The 19,296-nt window shown below is 48.7% G+C and overlaps 1 protein-coding gene across 1 annotated transcript in view; it reads right to left on the bottom strand.

The window, feature by feature from the left end:
- TCF7L2 (transcription factor 7 like 2) overlaps positions 1–19,296 on the bottom strand; it is a 199,656-nt gene that overhangs the window by 20,042 nt on the left and 160,318 nt on the right. The window contains 3 exon segments of the mRNA XM_053909926.1: positions 614–700; positions 2,691–2,793; positions 5,081–5,213. Coding sequence (XP_053765901.1) covers positions 614–700; positions 2,691–2,793; positions 5,081–5,213 — 323 coding nt within the window.

The following is a 19,296-nucleotide window of genomic DNA, read 5'->3' as shown; positions in this document are numbered from 1 at the left end:
ACATTAGGCTGAACAAAATACATCATTAGAAAGAATTTCACCTGGGGTTTTTTTAATCCCCCCCCCCCCTTCAACCTTTTAAAAACTGTGGCTACTAAAATCTTAAAATTCCATACGGGACTCACCTTACAATTCTACACGACAGTGTTGCTTTAGAGAGGGCTGTGTTTGGGCAGGGGTGTCCCTGCTTGTGGACAGTGAAGAGTCTGGATTTTGAAAAGGGCACACCCTTCCTCAAACTGTCCTTTACACAATAATAAAATTACCCTCACCCTTCCCTTTCTTACCCAGCATGGGGCAACAGAGGAACGACACTTTCGTAAGTTCTGCCAGGTCCTATCTATGTCTTCTGGCCTTCTTAAATTCTTAAGGAAAAACTGCTCAATTGATGGAGTCCGAGATTCGACCTCGAAGCTTCAACATCACCTACCTTACAAGTCCAGATTAATTTCTCAGTATTTTCTAGGAATAAAGCCTAACGTGCCCTTTGCGTCTTACACCACTGGAACTACACCAAGGAGCCGCCCCCGGATGGCCTGGTGGTTAGCTAGAGAACTTTCCGAGAAGTCACCCATGGTCGACTTGGTTGGAGGCGCCCGTTCTTGGAACTCACCTAGACATGGAGGCGTTGACAGTCAGAGCTGTGGGGTAGGGGTGACGGAATCCTCCTGTCGTGATTGGGTACACGGGCTGACCTTGCCTATAAAGAGGGGGGTACAAAGTAAGAGAGTGCAAGCAAGGGGGGGAGGGGGGAAAGAAAAAGAAGAAAAAGGGAAAGTTCTCTCTGCACAGTAAGCTTTATTCTCATTTGATCAGAACAAAAATCTTGGGGATTGTACAGGAAGGATCAAAGGGAAGAAACACAGAACAATTTGAATGCCATAAATCTGATAGGAATGGCTAATTAAATTTTATAACCTCTGCTTATGTCAATAGAGACCCTCTCCCCAAGCTGAAACTAGGTGTTTTGTTGTAATAATTAAAGGCGAAGTCTCGCTTGCTTTAATGGAGCCATCACACTAATTGAGGGCTACACATCCAAAGGAAAACAATAATGAATGTAAATTTATACCAAAATAAAGTACAGTGAATCAAAGGACTTCAGTTGCGCTTTGGGCCTCTTTCGGTATTTAGATCTCGGTGAGAAAACATTAAATTAACAGAGCTTAATTTGTAGCCTTTTGTCAAATTAACAAGTGTTGACAAGAGTTACCGGGGGGAGAGTCCCCAAGAAGAATTGTGGGTAACCAATAGACAATCACACCTCATTACAATAATTAAAAAATACAGCAACATGCAAAATAGCATCCTCATGAAAGACACACAACTTTTTCTGACAGAGGGTTGTCTGAGTTGGCTATTCCTTTTTATCTAGCCTTCAAATATCTCCCCATCAGCGGAACGGGGCAACTGATGACAGAGAACTATTGGAGGAATGGCCCCATCTTCCGGGACACAAACTCACGTCCGCGTCTACCCTACCAAACAAAATGAAGGAGAAAGAAATAACCAGGAAGTACAGCCATGGTTGGTATTTCGTATGGCTACCACCTCATACAAGCTACTTTTCACACAGCAGGGCAGGGTCTGTTCAACTAGAGAAAAAAGGGTAGACTGGGGCGGGGGGGCAGGAGGGGGGGAGGTAACTACACCAGAACTTCGAAAGGGCATCTTCCCCAAGACCCAAAGTTCAGAGTTTTACCAGAAGGTATTCTGGTTAAGACAACAAATTGTCCTTGCTTTCTAGAGTAGATCACTGAGAAACATGGAGAAACACATACACAAAAACACAATCACGAAACAGATATCACGTGCACACACACACACACACACACACACACACACACACGCCCAGTATGCTTACGCATTAAAGGCCTTTCTACTCTGGTTTTGAAACACACATTTTTAAAAGTTGTCTAAGGAAGGTTAATGGATGGTACTATAAAAGCAAGACTGGGTGATAGGAAGACCAATCGTAAAAGGCAGTTTGCAGACCTGCACGCTGCCAGGAACCCCGGCTGACACTCAGGAAGGCCCCACATGCTGGAGTGGGGATTCCAGACCCTCTCCCCCCACCCCAGCCCCTCATAATCAGGTGAACCAAGAACCCCAGGGAGACCCTAGCTGGATACTGGAACTTCTCAACAGACAGACCTTTCCACTCCTATTGCCAGCCTTGGGAGTAAAGGTCGGGATGGTGTTGGGGTTTAGGGGTTTCTGAGAGGATAACCCCCCACTCTCACCCCTGGATTCCAAAATCACGCTATGCCTGTTCCCATTCTCGTGCCGCCTCAAACCAATGAATGACAGGACTCCACTGTGGGCTGCCACCGCTAGAAGTGCCATGATCAGCTTCCTTTGATAGAAGCCCTCAGAGCCTTTTGCAATTCCCCAAGTACCTTAAGGGCACCTTTGTTCACAGAGAGAAGCCTAGAGTCTTTGGGGGACTGTGGGTTCAGAATGCTAAGTATCAATGACCTTTCTCCTACAAAACCCATCTGAATGGCTACTGACTCACCTGCTTCCCCACAGGGCACCTCAAGGAGCATCTTTGCGACATATCCCACCGCGGCCCTCCCTCACCAACCCGTCTTCTGAAACACACGCACACACATACACACGCACGGAATAAATAATAAGCATGCCCATGTAAGAAACAAAAAGGGAATTAAAAAAATGGAACTCCTTACTGTGGTACTAACCATCCTAGCGGATGGGGGATTTGTCCTACGGTGCCGGGCGATAGTGGGTAATACGGAGATATATCTGGAGGGTGCGGAGGCCGTGGGATTCCTGAGAGAAGAAGCAGCATTTTAGGTATAGAGGAGAAGAGAAGGAAAAAGAAACTGTCAGGGGATGGGAACAGGGAAGGGACGACGGACACATCTCTTCCGTAACGCTAGCATGAGTCTTTTCAGGACTGTGATTGTTAAGAGTTGTGGCTAACTTTCATTCATTATCTTTCCCCGCCCGACCTTGAAAACTTGGTTTATCTCATTCTAGGTGGACGGGTATGCTGGGTAAATGCAGACTCAGAAAATGCCATCTTGCATATTTCTGCCTTATGTGATCAGTGTTGATTACTGAAACTAAAAAAACAAATCTGACGGGCTTGGCACATAGTAGGTGATCAAGTCATATAAGTCCTCTTTGCCCTCCCAACTTGTGCCTTCACTCCTTTTAATTCTAATGACTTGCCTGCACGAGAGTTACTCCCCTAGGTTTCTAACATACCTTTTAAGTTACGGCTTTTGGAAAGGTTACTCTTGTCTTCTTTCAAAAAAGTTAACTCCCCTAGATTGTCTCCGACCTCAGCTTAGAGGATGAGCTCTGGGAGAAACTCACCACGAGCCACGGCCTCTTCTCCAGGGTAGCATCTGAACTGAAAGGACCAGCGGATGCTGGAGACCTGGCAGGCTCGACTCTAGAACCTAATTCTCTCGAGGGCAGAGGCACCTGGGAGAATCGGCCCTGCCTGACCAGGTGCTGCTGCATCGTGAGCGCTAACAAGGCTCTCGAGGCACATCTGGGCACATCCCGAGGCCCGTGACCCACTGCACGCTTACGAACGCCGCAGGTGCACATCCTGCCGTCGATTCGGGGGAAAGCTAGAGCGCTAGAAGCCATTACGACAGAGGAACTTGATCTATGCAGCAGAAGTGGGAAGAAAACGAACAATGCTATTGAAGGTAGTAAGCTGCATGTCCGTGGATGAAAACTATTCCATTTTTTTTTTTTAATTCATTCAGGAAGCTTTTAATCTGTAAGTTAAGTCTCCCTGGGTGACATTTTCATGCAGACATTGCTTTCTCTCTATTACAAAAACCAAACAGATTAGCTGGTCTTGGACCCTACACCAAGCCATTTGCACACTTGAAAGAATGTTCGCAGAGGAAAAGTAAACAGTCTGCAGACGTTAATCATATGTTTTACGATAACCATTTAAAAGCTATTCCCTGTACTACCATTATTTAAATGAGACGTTGATGCTGCTATTCACTCACAGAGCCTGGGGCCGGCTGGCGGCCTCCTCCAGCCATCCAAGCACTAGGCGAGGTCCCCCATGAGCACAAAGGGGGCTCAGAGGCTGGCGAACACCAGCTAACGTGTGGCTTCGTTCAGGGGCGGCAAAGGCAGCATGAATGGGCAATCCACCTCAGCTCAACACCGAACAATCCCCCCTGACCAGATGACACGGGACAACAGCCATTTAAAATTCATCCTTCTAATTAACTAGCTGGTTAGAAGAACCCTACCCAGTGCACTGCCCAGCCTGTCCTGGCCTCAGCTGTTCTCCCATGGCTACGAGCTGTGGCCGGCTGCTGGTTTCAAATCTTGTTACGGGGAGGGTGGCCAGTGACCCTGCCCTCTCTGTTTCCCTCTTTGGGGAAAAAGCAGCCCATGCGTATGTGGGATGGAAAGGAGGGGAAAAGCGCCAAGGCTGACGGATGACGTGACACCTTCTGCCTGAGACTGTGCGGGTTGTTCCACGCCGCAATGAGGAAAAACACGGACTCCAGTTTTCACGTCTGTATAATGGGCTCGATGATACCCAGGATATCGCAGGGGACGAAGAACCCAAATAAACCAGCAAAGAGAATGCGGGATCCAGTGATGTGGTCTCCTCCGGCTGCAGCAATAAGTCATTGTCAGGTGACTGCAGTCCCTTGACCGCCAAGGGAACTAGGGCTTTGGGGAGCCATGCTGCTGGGGCTCCTGTGCTCTCAAGAAGCTGAGAAGGAGGCCATGGGATGCCTCCACAACTACTCCCGCCTCCAAGACTGTTTGAGGCTCTCAGAGTTCGTTACAAGCTACTCCTGGAAAACACTGCATGATTCATAGCCAGCCCTTCCTGGGGCATTCTGGGCTCTAGAAAGACTGTTAGCACTCCACATAAGAGAGGCTACTCCCTCACCAGGCTCTGGTCTCCCCAAAGAGCTTCTTTTCCGCACCCCAGGAAGGGAAATGAGGAGCCCCTCCGCCATGGCCCACAGCCCATCCCGAACTCCCCCGTCCCTTCCCAGCAGGCCGGGCGGCCCCGGACCCCGCACACCCTGTTGGCATCACACACACCGCCTACCTGTTTTGGGGTCTACGTCGGCTGGTAAGTGTGGAGGTGGGTTTCCTGGGGTGAAGTGTTCGTTGCTGTACGTGATGAGCGGCGTGAGAGGGTGGACATGGTGAGGGTGTTGCACAACCGGTACTTTGTTCGACTGTGGGGAGGAGAACAGGAGGCCAACGTTACGCTGGTTCCTGGCGGCTCGACACTGGGAGACACAGGACCCGTGGGCTCCCTGGACCCCGCCCTCCCTCCTGGACTTTGTAAGATGCACTCAATTCCGCCCGCAGCCCTGGCCCCAATCCATGCATTAAAAATAACAGATATTTGTAAAGACAGCTCTCTGGGCAGGCGTGCTTCCGTTTTTACCTCCCTATGGAGCCTGGCTTTTAAAATGCCTCCTCCACAGCCACCCCGTCACGGACCCCAAGTGTGCACCTTCCCAGTCGGCAGGTAAATCGGAAATGGGGGTTTAATCTCCCAGGCCTACTGGGTTCCCGCAGGTGGCGGGGGGGGGGGGGGGGGGGTGGGATCTCTGACCCCAGGACCCCACCGGAGGGACCTTCAGGAGGCAGGCAAGGCTTCCCAGGGGACCAGCTAGGAAAACCTTCCGTTACAAGAAACGTGGCAGGGCCCAGTTCCCACCCACTCGGCCTCCCCTATCCCCCCCCCCCCCGCTCCTAACTTCCCCCTGCCCTTGGGAGCCAGCGGGCATGCTACAATCCTTTACAGACAGCATGGATGAAAAGCCCCACTCCTGGTCCGGTTGGGAGTGTGAACTTTACCAGAAAGCCCTACACTGGCAGGCGAGCACCTGCATATTTTATGCAGATTACAGCAGCCCTGATTCATTAGGAATTTCATTAGGAAGTCATTGGGGAACGCTAATAAATTAACTGGATGATGATAAATTGGGCTAATAAAAGGTGTGAAGATTAGAAACGGGCAGTTCTAGAAAACAAAGTACAGGCATCTTTATGTTCAAGAAGGGTGGACAGGTGGACAGAAGCAGGAAAAAAAGAAAAGCATTTGCTAAGATCTTTCCAGTTGCCATGACCAGACCTTCCTGAATTCTTCTCTTTCCCCCCAGCCCCTCTCTCAGTCCGCCCCACCCCCTCAGCTCTGCTGTGCTATAACTTAGCCCAGCAAGATCACAAAGAAAAAATTAAGCTGAAACAAGCGAACTACTGGGCCATTTACTGAGAGTAATCCAATTGCAAAAAAACCCTATTCCCCATAGAGGATTTTCACTAAAATCCTACAACAGGGACATTTAACCAGATTAGGTACCAGCGAAGATAAAGAGGCGAGTATTAGATGATGAATGGATTAGAGTCAAGTTTCATTTCAGAACGTGTCTTCATTTCCTTTTATTACTTTTAGGAAGGCACAACTTGCATTAACATCAAGGAAAAGGAATTGCATTAAAAGAAAAGAAGTAAGGTTCCAGTGCTGCCCACTAGTGCCTCTTGAGTTCAGGGACCACGGAGCAGTTCATTCGCTGTGCATTTTTCTTCTTGTCCCTTTTTTTTTTTAAATGAATAAGGAAGGGGTATACTATAGAAAGAGTATTTCTCACAATTAATTGCGGCGAAGGCGTTGGTAAAAGGTACTCCTACTTTTTCAGGAGCATGTTTGGAAAGGAAAATATGGCCTTCTCAGATGCTCCAGAAAAAACTACAGAGAAAGAAGTCAACACTTAAAACAGCTTGGTTTAACGATTCCCATAAACAAGTGGACACATTCAGAGGAGGTTAGCTGGTTGCTCAAAGAGCCTTATGTTGTGAATTACCAGTTCGCAATCAAAGCACTGAAATTAAAAAGCACCAAAGCAGAGGGAGTTTTGGTTAACACGTCCCTAGCAGCCATGAAGGTCTCAACAAGGCCACAGCCAGCAGCGTGAGGGGCTGCTGCCTCAAGGCCAAAGCCAGCATCTTATGAACACGCACTGAGGATTATTTGGGGGGAACATTTCTGTTCAGGACAGATTGAAAGGTAACCAGCAAATGAACTCTCACTGTGGGCTGGGGTGGAGAGGGGAAAGAGGAAAGGAGAGGGAGGGAGAAGACGGGGCAGACACAGCTGGAGGGAGTGAAGACCAATTTCCTTTGAAAGTGACTATTGCCACCTTCCAGAAGTTTTTTGTTTGGTGGGAAAGATACACACCTGCTGCAATGAAAGAAGGCAGATCGATCCCAGACAGTTTAAAGTAAGTGTGGGTAAAACTAAGAGATAGGTAGGAAGAACCACAGATAACCCAAAGCGGGGAAGATGGTCACTTGGAGGTTGAATGACTTCTGGGCAGCGGGACCACCATAAGCAATGGAAGGAAGCACGGGATGGGGGTAGAAGGGCTGGTGGTGGACAGTGGAACCTACAGTTCTCAGCTCTGGTTGAGTCAAGCATCTCTCAGGACACTTGTCACAAATCTGGATGGCCAATCTTAGGAAATCTCTCAGCAGGAACCGGATTCAGTAGATCTGGGCTCAGGACCCAGGCATCCAGTCGGCCTCCTGAGGACCTCACGTGGCAGCTCTACCTGTTCAGCCATGAACCCCTAGACCAGAGAACCACGTGGCCACAGACAAGTGCCAAGGTTAAGAGACCTGGGGTCCTAATCACCAACCAAGTCCTAGTTCTTACGAAAGTCCACAGGAAGAGCTTACCACAGAACCTACCACACGGTGAGCACAGGAATGGTGGTTTATTATTGTTACTTATTAGTTTATTGTTAGGGAGAAGTGGCCCATGGCACGCGTCTGTCTACAGCTCAGAAGCACCAATTCCATGGCTGCCTTCCAAGAAGGACTAACAGGAAATGCAGAGAAAACCTTTCTCTACTTGTCTAGCAAAAGACGAAGACAGAATCTGGGTGACAGGAGAGCTCACTGAGCGTAGGACGTGAAAGTTCATTTTCCCTCTTCCTCTTAGAAATATGTATGAAGGCTGGACACCTTCAAACCTGACAAAAGTTGGACACCATCGCCTTCATGTTATTTTGCACCCTTGAGCTTGGCCAACGGGTTAGTTTCCTGTCAAGATTCGCTAGCACAGAAGGGGGTGGACCCCGAGCTGCTGCTACCCAGCCTTAGGAGGGGAAGGCAAATGGGAGCCCTAGCACGACGTGGTTCTCTCTTCTCATCGTGACTGTATGCCAGGTTGGTCCCTAGGAAACCACACGTCTGTCCAGGTTGACCAGCTCCCAAGCAAGCAGGGGAAGGAATAAAGTCATACCTACAGAAACCAGGGTCTACTCACCATTCTCATATGCCCTGCCTACACCTGGACTGCTGTTGTGAATGGAAGTATGTTCTTCTTGAAGATGCCCTGTCTCTCCAGTCTCAGAACCCCACAGCCCTTTCTTTCTATGTCACATCATGCCCATGCCGGAGCCACATATGTACCTCTCTTGGTCCCGCTGTAGCTACGTTCCTTAATGACAAAGACTGTGCCTTCTAGAACTCTGTGTCTCCTGTCACGCCCAGCCTGTGGAGTGGCGAGACTCCTAAGTTGCAGAAGAACAACTGAGTTGCAACCGTAAACATCAGAAGAAGAGAAGGCCAGGACCAATTTCACAGATTCAGTCCCTAAAATGGCGTCTACTCAGAATCATAGAACTAAGCTAGACAGGCCTTCAGAAACGGGCTAGTCTTATACTTTGTAAGAAGAGTGCCTTAAAAATGGTTTTAGAGCCCCCTGGCACGCACACGGTGACCAAGAGTGAAGGCTATGAATTCAAGCGAGACCCAGGTCGAAATTCTACTTGACCCCTCTAGCTGTACAACCTCTTAGGCCGTTGTCCTGTCTCTCCAAACTCTAGATGGGAACGGGCTCGACCTCAGAGTGTGTTGTGAAAATTAAAGCCCATGCCTATACAGCGACCAACACCAGGCCTGGCACAGAGCTATACATGCAATACAAAAAGCTTTGGGAAAATACTGTCCAGCGAGTACTACTGATGAGGGCACACTGAAGGTGGTGGTGGCTACCCTTCCAGTATCTTCTAATCGGATTCCCAGAGGGGAAATGCATCCACAGACTGCGCTCCTTATTTCAAAGGCAAGATGTTCATTATGAGGCAAGAGCGTATGGGTGTTTTCTGGCCACCGCTCCGTCAGGCGAAACGCCCTTCTTAAAAATGTGGTATTTAATTAATAAACATATTTTTTTTTAATTTTTTTTTAATTTTTTTTTTTTAACGTTTATTTATTTTTGAGACAGGGAGAGACGGAGCATGAACGGGGGAGGGTCAGAGAGAGAGGGAGACACAGAATCTGAAACAGGCTCCAGGCTCTGAGTAGTCAGCACAGAGCCCGACGCGGGGCTCGAACTCACAGACCGCGAGATCGTGACCTGAGCCGAAGTCGGCCGCTTAACCGACTGAGCCACCCAGGCGCCCCAATTAATAAACATATTTGTTATCTCTTTTGAGAAAAACCATTACTCTATCATGCTAATAAATAAGAATGCCTACAGAAGGGCTGAAAGTTAAATAAAAATAGCTGGAGATGACCAAGGGCATTCCAGAATCAGGGTGAGGGCCTTGAAGTCAGAGTTCATATCAATCAAACACCAACCGACCCAAATAGAAAATGTCCCTTAGACCTTCCCCTCCCCTGTGATCAGAGCTCACTTTAAAAAAAAAAAAAAAAATTTAAGTTTATTTATTTTGAGAGAGACAGAGATAGCATGCGTGGGGGAGGGGCTGCGAGAGCCGGAGAGAGAGAGAGAATCCCAAGCAGGTTCTGTGCTGCCAGCACAGAGCCCGAAGCAGGGCTCGAACCCACAGAGCTGTGAGATCGTGACCTGAGCCAAAACCAAAAGCTGGACGCCTGATCGACTCAGACACCCGGGCGCTACAGCTCCCGCTTCCATAAAGAGGTCTTTAAGGATTGTGCTCAAAAATGTCACCACCCTAAGACAATTCAAACGTGAAAAGTACCTTTCTTAGGGGAAGGACACAGACAACCTTCCCGAAATGCACAATCTATGCTGGGGGTGTTAGTGGATAAAGAGCCCACGAAATCTGTGTCTGTCCCCCTTTTATCTCTTTATAGACTGAGTCCACTATTCAACGCAAACCACTGCAACATGAAATCAGGTACTTTTTAGGTAGCTACTTTTATCTAAATATGAGGTATGTCTTCAAAACTACCTCGAGGGGTGGGGTGCCTGGGTGGCTCAGTCAACTGAGCGTCCAACTCATGATTTTGGCTCAGGTCATGATCCCAGGGTCATGGGATCAAGCCCCACATAGGACTCTTAAGATTCTCTCTCTCTCTCTCTCTCTCTCTCTCTCCCTCCCTCCCTCCCTCCCTTTCTTCCTCCCTGCCACCCCCCACCCCCCCATCCCGGACTCATGTTCTCTCTAAAATAAATAAAATGAAAAAAGAAAACCAACTACCTAAGGGGTGCAAAAAAAGTCATTACCTCCAGGGACAGCTAACATACACTCAAGGTCGGGATGGTGGCAGTCGAAAGCTGCCGGACGAGCCTAGTTACTAGCATCCAACCCGCTAAGAATATGATGAAAACTAGGCAACTCTGGGCCACGTGAAAGGCCAACATTAATAAAACGTTCCGCATAAGGTCCGGGAGTCATATGCTGCGGTCACCCATACACCCCCACACCACGAGCACCTGGAACTCAGAGCCACCTAGACCCCTCTGTCCAGATCAGAGCCACCCAGACCCCTTCGATCAGACGATCTGAGGGGAGGACGGGAGAGAGGAGCCCCGACCAGCTGCTGAAGCTCTACGGTCAACCCCAGCACAGCTCCTCCTTGCTGCTGAATGCGGCCCTGGTGCCAGACCCGCCTCGGTGCTGAGTAGGACGGATTTCATCAAGTCCTCATCAACACACCTATCACGCGGTTGGCAGCTCTTATCAGTTCCATACGGGAGGTGTCCCAGGTCACAGGCTCCAGGGGGGTAGTGCTTCCGGGTCTTGCACGCTCACCGACCTGACCCCCCCACCCCGAGACTGGCGCCGGGGTGGGGCTCACCACCGTGCACGCTGCACCCCATGAGCGTAGGCCCGGCCGACCTTCCCAACCGGACAGAGAGGCTTCAGGACTCACAACGGGATCTGTTCCTCACACTGCCACCTACCAGTTTCTGGAACCTAGACCCAGTGTCAGCAAACAGTGCTCCCTGCTGTCCTCCCTGCCTCCCCCAGACCCCAAGTTAAGAGTAGCTCGGGGCTCCCTGCCTCGGTGAGAACACCTTTGCCACAGGGCACCAGGGATTTTTATCAGGGTTTTTTTTACAACACGTGGCCGATTACAGGAGGTGGGGGATGAGGGCATTTAATGGGATATTTCTGCACCTCAAACAGAGAGACAGAAGCAGTAGCAGGGTCCCGCAGGGATCTGGTGATAAACACTTCGCACACACCGTCAGTTCCGGCCGACAAGAAACTAAAGAAAAAGTCAACTAAAAAACCTCGAACCCATGAAATGAAGTCAACAGTACCTACTTAAAGGGAACAAAAATCCTCATCTGGCTATAAGTCATTAGGGCTTGGTTTTCTACCTGGAGAAATGGCTGCTGCCCAAAGCAAAGCCTTCCCCAGTTCTGTTCATTATCCTTTATGGGTTTTGAGCACTGAATAGTTAAAATTATTAAAAAAAAAAAAAAAAAAAAAAAAAAGGGTCCTTTACCAGCCCTCAAAGCGCACAAAGCCTTTCGACCCGAAGTATTCATCCAACTACAGTGGGGGGAGGCGGGGTGGGGAGGGGGCGCCCCTGTGGCTGACCTCTGACCTCTGGAGAACCCTTAAGCCCAGCGTTCTGCAACTCGGCCGTGCCACCCTCATCGCCAAGCGCCCACACACCCGTCCAAACGGGGCTGGCCATGTGGAACCTGGCGGATGAAAGACTGGTTCAGGCACTTCTAGATCTCCCTGCTACCCTCCCCTAACCCCAGCCCCGCAACCTTCTGTAACTGTGGGGAACCCAAAGGGAATGAAAGCTGGCCATTCACCTCGCAACCTATTAATCAGCAGACGTTGAAAACAAATAGAGCCATTGCTGGCCCGGCCTCTCTGCCGGCCCTCCTCCTCAATACTCCCCTATTGCTCTCCTTTTCTGCAGAAGAAAAATGGGGCCAGAAAGTGCCTTGAGGAGCCCAGCACAATAAAACAAAAGCGGCACAGAGGGGCATTTGTCCGCCTTCTCCCCCCCCACCCCCCAGTGTGGAAGGTCTTCAGTGGTCTTTGGTTACCCAGCCCTCCCAGGGTCTGAAATCAGCCTCAGGAAGGGACACTGTTCATTCCAGGTTTACGTGAAAAAAATGGGTTTATAGCTCATCCCCGTGCATTTTGCCAGATGCCGCTTACTATAGCTGTACCAAGGCCAATGGCGACTAGCAAAACATTAATGATGTCGCTCGCACGTCACTGGAGCCACGGCCGAAGAGGAGGGGCTGGAGCTGAAGGAGGGGCTGTTTCTTACTCGTCAACAACCCTTTGTGACTCAACTAGTCCTATTCTTTCAGGCTATGGACCAGAGAGCGGTGGAACGTCAGCAAAAGTAAGCCTCCGGCCTCAACCACCCATTCCCGACCATTAGCGCCCACTTCCGCTTCTGGAATGACGTCAAGGAGGCCCTCACGGCAAGCTGGATCCGGGCCTGCACGCACAGACCCATCCCTGCTTACCTACTGAACATCTCCCTACCGCATCCTGCAAAGCTCCTACACACACAGACGGAAAGGGTGACAGCGGCCTTCCACGCTTGGCCAGATGGGCTTCTGGAAACATTTTGCCCTGCCCCTCTCTCCTCCCAGCTCTGGAGGCCCAGCCAGCTAGGCCCCGCCTAGTGCAGCGCACAGGGCCCACTCGTGGTCAAATGCTGCTGCTCCCGAAGGCCCTGCTCCCCGCCGATGGCACACTTTCCCTGGACGAGATGTACATGGCTACTGAAAATAATAAATAAGAGAGAAGGCTTCGCGGGGTCCAAGTTTTGCTTGGAGAAATGAGGTGGTTGAGAGGAAGGAGGTCTGCCTGTGACCTGCAGCAAATGCCCACCCTGCAACTCCTCTGCACAGCTCGCCTCACCTGGCCGCGCTGCTGGGGGTCTCTGGCACAGACCCACCAGGCTGCAAAACGACAGCTTCTGCAACCCAAGGTGGCCTGACGAGACACAGGGTGCTGCTGCTTTGTTTTGCAAACTATGGATGGCTGGACCCTCCCCCAACCCCAGAATCAACTCCACTTAGACAGCAAGGAGAGGAAGAGAGATTCTCCGGCTCTCTACAAAATTCTGCCGACTCACAGTTTCTCATATACTCACACAAGCAGTAAAATTCTTCGTGCGGGGAAATGATTGAACAGGGCAGGCAGAGAGAGAATAAATGTGCAGTCAATTTTCATCCAAATTCTCTCACACACATGCATATACATAGAACTAACTCAAACCATCCTAAGCCCTTGGCCTTCTTCTCCCCCCGCCCCCCCAACCCCCGGTCCCTTCCATAATCTAACAATCCAGCTGGTAACACACAAAACAGATTGCCAAGCATTCAGGGTCTAGGGGGCCAAACTCTGCTCTTAATGATCTTTCCTTAATCCCCAAAAAGGAGGAGGGGAAGGCTGGGAGTCAGGAGGAGGTGTCAGGGTGGGGGAGTGGGCACCCGAAGGGGAACATTCTAACCTGGAAAATAAAGATGTGCTCCAGCTGCTTGGCTTTGTGAGAGCCGCAGCCGAGGGCCGACCCAGCAAAGCTGTGCTTTCACAGGCTCTTGAACAATTACTTCCAGTTAAGTTCATTAAACATAATTTATTTCCACTCATTCTCATTTATTTCCCAATAAAAAGAAAGCATCCCATTGTGTTTCCCCCAGCTAACCTTTATAGCACATGCAAGCTTCAGTCTTGGCCGGCCCGGTCCAGGCTGGCCCCTGACCAGTGAGGTCCCAGGGTTTTCTTCCTGCCCGCGTCCCTCCAGGAACATGCCACAGCATGGCGGAGGTCAGTGAGGGGGTACGGCAGGCACAACAGGGTCCTCTGACTGTCCTAATCCTCCACACAAGGTCGCCAAGATGAGGAACCAGCCACTTCACCCCTAAGTAATTTCCCGGTGGTTCGCAACCTCCACCCTCCCGCAAGATATTTCTCTACTACTTGGGTATTAAATGATTAGTGTTAGCATAATCAATCTTGTTGAGTGTCCAAGTTTACAGAGAATGTTTGAGAATTGGGTAAGAGGGTACAGCTGTTCCTAGGAGAGCAGATTTGCAAAACAGAGCCAAGAATAAAACTAACCTATTCCAAATGAGGAAATCCAAAAGCTCAAATTCAAAACAACTTAAAAAAAATAATAATGATGATTTCCAGGCTACCCACCCCCCTCCAAAAAAAAAAACCCCAACAACCCCAAATCTAGGGATTCCTGAATATAATGGAAAGGAAATCACCAATTTTGATTTAGAGTAAATTTTAAGTACATAATGGTTATTACATCCTGGGGATTTCGAGAAAGTAGTGAACAAAACCTGATACAGCTCTTCTAATTTATTTACAATGACCAGCTGTATAAAAATGTCTTTTGTTTTTTTAATACACCCCGTGCCCAACTTTTGAATTTAGACAGTACTGCATTTGAAATTCATGCCTGCTACATGGGAGCCTAAGAGCTCTTTCAAACAGCTGTTTCCTTCAGAGAGCAGGTGAATTTCTCCCTAGAAAGGAGCAGGTAAACAGAAGAGGAGGGATGAACGTGTTCCTGTGGCCCAAAGGACAGCAATGACTCAAACCCCTGGATTCAGCAGGATGTCAGCAATGATGGGTGCAAAGGGGGTGCTGCATTGTTCTCTATCTTGCCAAGTTAGTGTCCCTCCCACCCATGGGCACCCTTTAGTGGGCATCTACAGTCTCGATAAATGATACACGTGAAAAGGACATGACCCTCTCTGAAAGCAAGCTGAGTTGGAAGTAATGACCCAGGCAAAGTCCAATTAAAAAAAATTTTTTTTCAAATGTGTGCAGAAGTATGTAATCTGGAGGGCATGGCAAGATTTCATCACATTCCAAAATGTTGCAGAAGGAAAGAATTCCATTACATAGCTCAGCCGGGCCCCCCACCGACCCCAAACCACAAAAGGGAGGTTTCCCTGAGAATATAAGCTTGCAGGCTCTGCTGCTTCTAGAAAATGCCGAAGCAGGAGCCTGTTGTGACAATACAAAGATCATAATATCTGTATCATTGGAGTCGGGAATTCACCCTTTCAAACAACTCCTTTCTCATGAGAAATCAAGAATGGAGGTTTAGCGGCCACCGAAACAGCAGGACTGCTATTAAGTAACCCGAGTAATTTGAGTAAACAAAGGTCTGGAACCTTTCAGGAATCTCAGAAAGGGAGACTGCGCTGGGTTGGGAAATTTACAGCAACACAACTTCCACATTTGCGGTGCCAGCTTGCACTGTCTTCCCCACGCTTCTGGACAGTTTACACGATCGTAGACTGAACTAGAAAAGTTGCACACAACCAGAGAGGAAAACCAAGGCAAGTATCTGTCATTCCTTCATGCTTGACTCACAGAAGTATTTACCACTTTGTGTTTTAATAGGCTGTTTAGGGTTGAATTCCTGATCTTGAAAACACAAGGACTCTTAGAGTCTGTTGCAGATTTCATTTTTTTTTTCCTTCCCCTCCCCCCAGATCGGATCTAAGAGCGGACTGACCACTGCAAACGTTTCTGTGTTTGGCCACTCAACAGCAAAAAATAGTAATGAAAGTAATCATAGGAATCGCCTCCAAATTCGAGGATGCCCTTACAGCTGTGGCAAAGGATCTGACCCAACAGTTGAGCGGAATACAGTGTAACCTAAGCCCCAAACTGGTATTGCAAAGGGACCTTCTTCCTAATCATTAACACCACAATGGTCTCCTGCTCAGGGTTCCGAAACACATTTCCTATGAAGTTTAGAAAACACAGACACCACAAGCAAGACTGTAGCCCTAAAAGGCCGGCATCTACATTTGGAGATTGAAAATAAATACAACTATAAAGACAGAGCAACAGAAAGTTAGCATTAAATATGAAACCAAAATACATAGTTTACACAAGCCCTGCTACTGTGAAAGCCTGAACGCTCCAAGACCTTTCAAGCTTTGAAAGCATGCTCCTCTCTGAGGCCACGTCATGTTCCCTTCTCTGTCTTCCAGTGGAGCCCACCCTGGTGGGTGAAGGAGAGAAATGTATTTGTTAAAAGAAATCCTAAACCCCACCACCCCTTTCCGGATCCCAGTTTACTCCTTCCTCGTACTTGGGGAGCCGGCTTCGCGGGCGCTCTGCATGGCTGTGTAGCAGGAAGGACTGTGATGAGAGTCACGATTTCTCTCCGCATCTTTTTTTTTTTTTTTTTAACCCTTTCTCCCCACTCCCCCAAAAACTGCTATGGAAAAGTATAGCGTGAAAGGGCACAGCTTTGAGTTGAACATTTATTCTTGCTTTGTTTTTTCCTTCCCATCGTCTGAATTTGAAACAAGAAAAGAAAAAAAGGAACTGAGGTTTAATGGTCAAGACCATAAGCAAGGATACAAACACACACACACACACACACACACACACACGCACGCACGCACACCCCACTACTCACCCAGCAATTCAAATGGAGGTGCCAACCGCCCAACTGCTGGAAGAGAGAGAGCCCGGAGGCCACTGTGCCTCCCTTCCCACTCAAATCTTCCATGCCCACTAAAATTGTATCCCTAGGGTACATAATAGCTTTGGTTTTCTTTCTCTCCACCTCAAAAAAAAAAAACTTTCTCTGTACCTTCAAGATGGGACTGGGCCAGCTTTTTTTTCCTCCTCCCTTACTGCTTTTCTCACTTTTCTTCTTCCTCCCAGCTTCCCCTCCCTTTATGCCTTTCCCTGAAAGAGCTGGAAAAAAGCATCTTTAGAGAAGGCTCCAAATTTCTGCCCTGGTTCACTCAAAATGCTCCCAAGGTCTCACTCCCGGTGCCTATCGTTACTTTGTTAATTAGCCCCCTTCCACACGCAGCAGCCCTCAAAAACCAAACGAAAAAATTAAACAAAACAAAGCCAAAAGAAACCTCGCCATCCAGTTCAACTGGTGGCAGACTGAATTTTTTTTTTTTTTTTAATTCTTAATTAGAAAAAACTCCTTCTAGTTTCTAATCTTTACCACTACAGAATCCGTGAAGGAAGGGGGAAGGCCCATGTTCCCCAGCCAGCTCAGGGCACCTAAGCCAAGTCCCCCTCCCTCACCCGTTACCTTGGGCGGCAGGGACACAGCTACCACTAAGAGTAGCTAAGAAATTACGGTCAGCCATGAGGGAAAATGATCAACCGAGTGCAGTAGGCAGGCACTTTATCTGCAAGATTGTCAAATCCCTCAAAACAAATTTCTTAGAGAGGGCTGCAATGCGAGAGGAGGGGGGGGGAAGCATATTTTCTTGTCACAGTGACACGGGAGTGACATTTGGTAGGGCCTTGTCTGCCAAACACACACGCACGCACACACACACCCTCTTTTCCTTCTAGAGTAAAAGACTGTGCTGGAAAGATTTGCAACTGACCTCTGTGGAAGGAGAACGCAAGCTTCCTGTGCTCCCTGGCATTCTAGCACTCAGACCGTTAACTTGCTTTTAGACTGTTGAGTTTTGTGAGCTTTCCCCAGAATGAGAGAGAGAGAGAGAGATACAGAGACAGGCAGAGAGACAAGAGAAGGCAGAGGAATGCAAAAGGCTAGCCCTAAATCCCACAAACCCGACTTACTTTTCCTGGGGCTCTCATAGGATCCAGGGCCGGGTACATTTGTGTGGGTTTAACTTAATTGGAGTTGAGAGACTCAGACATCACAGGCCTGAAATCATCCTCTTTTACATGAAGGAGGGGAGAGAGGGAGGGTGGCTCCAGGAGGGGTTAAAGACAGAAGAAACTTGCAGAGGACAAAATGAGCCTTTCGGGTCCTCTCCCACCCCAAGTGTTAAATCGTTCCACCCTGTTCAAAAGCAAACACACAACTCCGATTTGCATGCAGGTAAGAGAACACCCCTGCCCACCGCCACATGGGTTCCTGGACCTGCCTTGCGTGAGGCAAAACCAGTGGCAAAGATTTGGTTCCTTCTGGCGGCGGGACACCTGACACTGGGGAGACGTTTTTAATTCGCCGATCTGACCGCCCACCTGTTTATAGGACTCTTTTCTTGACGTTAGTCTTTAACACACGGGACGAGTTAAGAACTCTCACTCCACCCCACCCCCACCCTCCCCCCAGAAACAAAAACAAAGGCTGGAAGGACTTAAAGATAACCCAAAGTGAGAATTCTTAATTTTCTCTTCTTCTTTTTAAAAATACTGCTCTGTGGCCCCTCTTTCTAGACTTATCCGGCCTTCCGGTGTGTCAGGCAGCAATCTTTAAGGTCCTTAGTACCAAAACAAAACCCTGCCATTTCCCTTTACATGGCGGTAACAAAAGCAATGAGCCTCCAGTTTGACAAGTAAAAAGCCCCAACCACACAGCCCCTAATTGCCTCCCCTCCCTCTATTCACGAAGACCACCACACTCGGCAGCTGCCTTTGTCACACATGCAATTTCTTAAGTAAACTGCAAGTTTCCCTCCCGGCTGATGGACAGCTCCCAATCATTCAGCAACAATAACTTGTAAAGTGCGGCAAACAGGATGGGCAACTTTGACTCGGTATTTTCTGGCTTTCTCAAAAGACAAGGAAAATGGAAACAGCAAGATGAGCCAACACATTCCAGACAGTCCTCCTCCTCCTCCTTAAAAAGAACAGGGAAATCTGGTGAATTTCTTCAAACTCCCTCCTAAGAAACTGCTTCAGGATATCTGCGGTCCCATCATCCTATCCCGAGTCCACCCCAGGGGTGCCCCAACTTGTCAGAAGTACACCCACACTTAGAACATTTCCAGAAAAATAAATAAATAAAAAGCTGACGGATACTGCCAAGTTCTATGGGATTTTTTTTTTTTCAACTCCCCCAAACCAAAACCAAACAAGAGAGAGTAAGAGTTTCCTTTCCTGTTAGCATGAAATCACAATCAAGTGGAGAAGTAAAGTAAGAAGCTGGAAAGACTGCCCATTCTCATCCCGCGGTCCTCATCCACATCAGCGGCAAAGTTCTGGTGTTCTGTTTTAAATAAAGAAGTTTGAGACGCGGGGAAGGGGAGATGGGTCTTGCACGAGTGCATATGAAAAGCAGAAAAATGCGGACCCCTTACGAAAATATTTGGGGACAGAGAGG

This window comes from Panthera pardus, unplaced genomic scaffold (genome assembly GCF_024362965.1).
Source record: "Panthera pardus isolate Hobbes unplaced genomic scaffold, ASM2436296v1 HiC_scaffold_22, whole genome shotgun sequence".
NCBI lineage: Eukaryota > Metazoa > Chordata > Mammalia > Carnivora > Felidae > Panthera > Panthera pardus.
The sequence above is the reverse complement of the archived record's forward strand: the minus strand, read 5'-3'. Positions and strand labels throughout refer to the sequence as shown.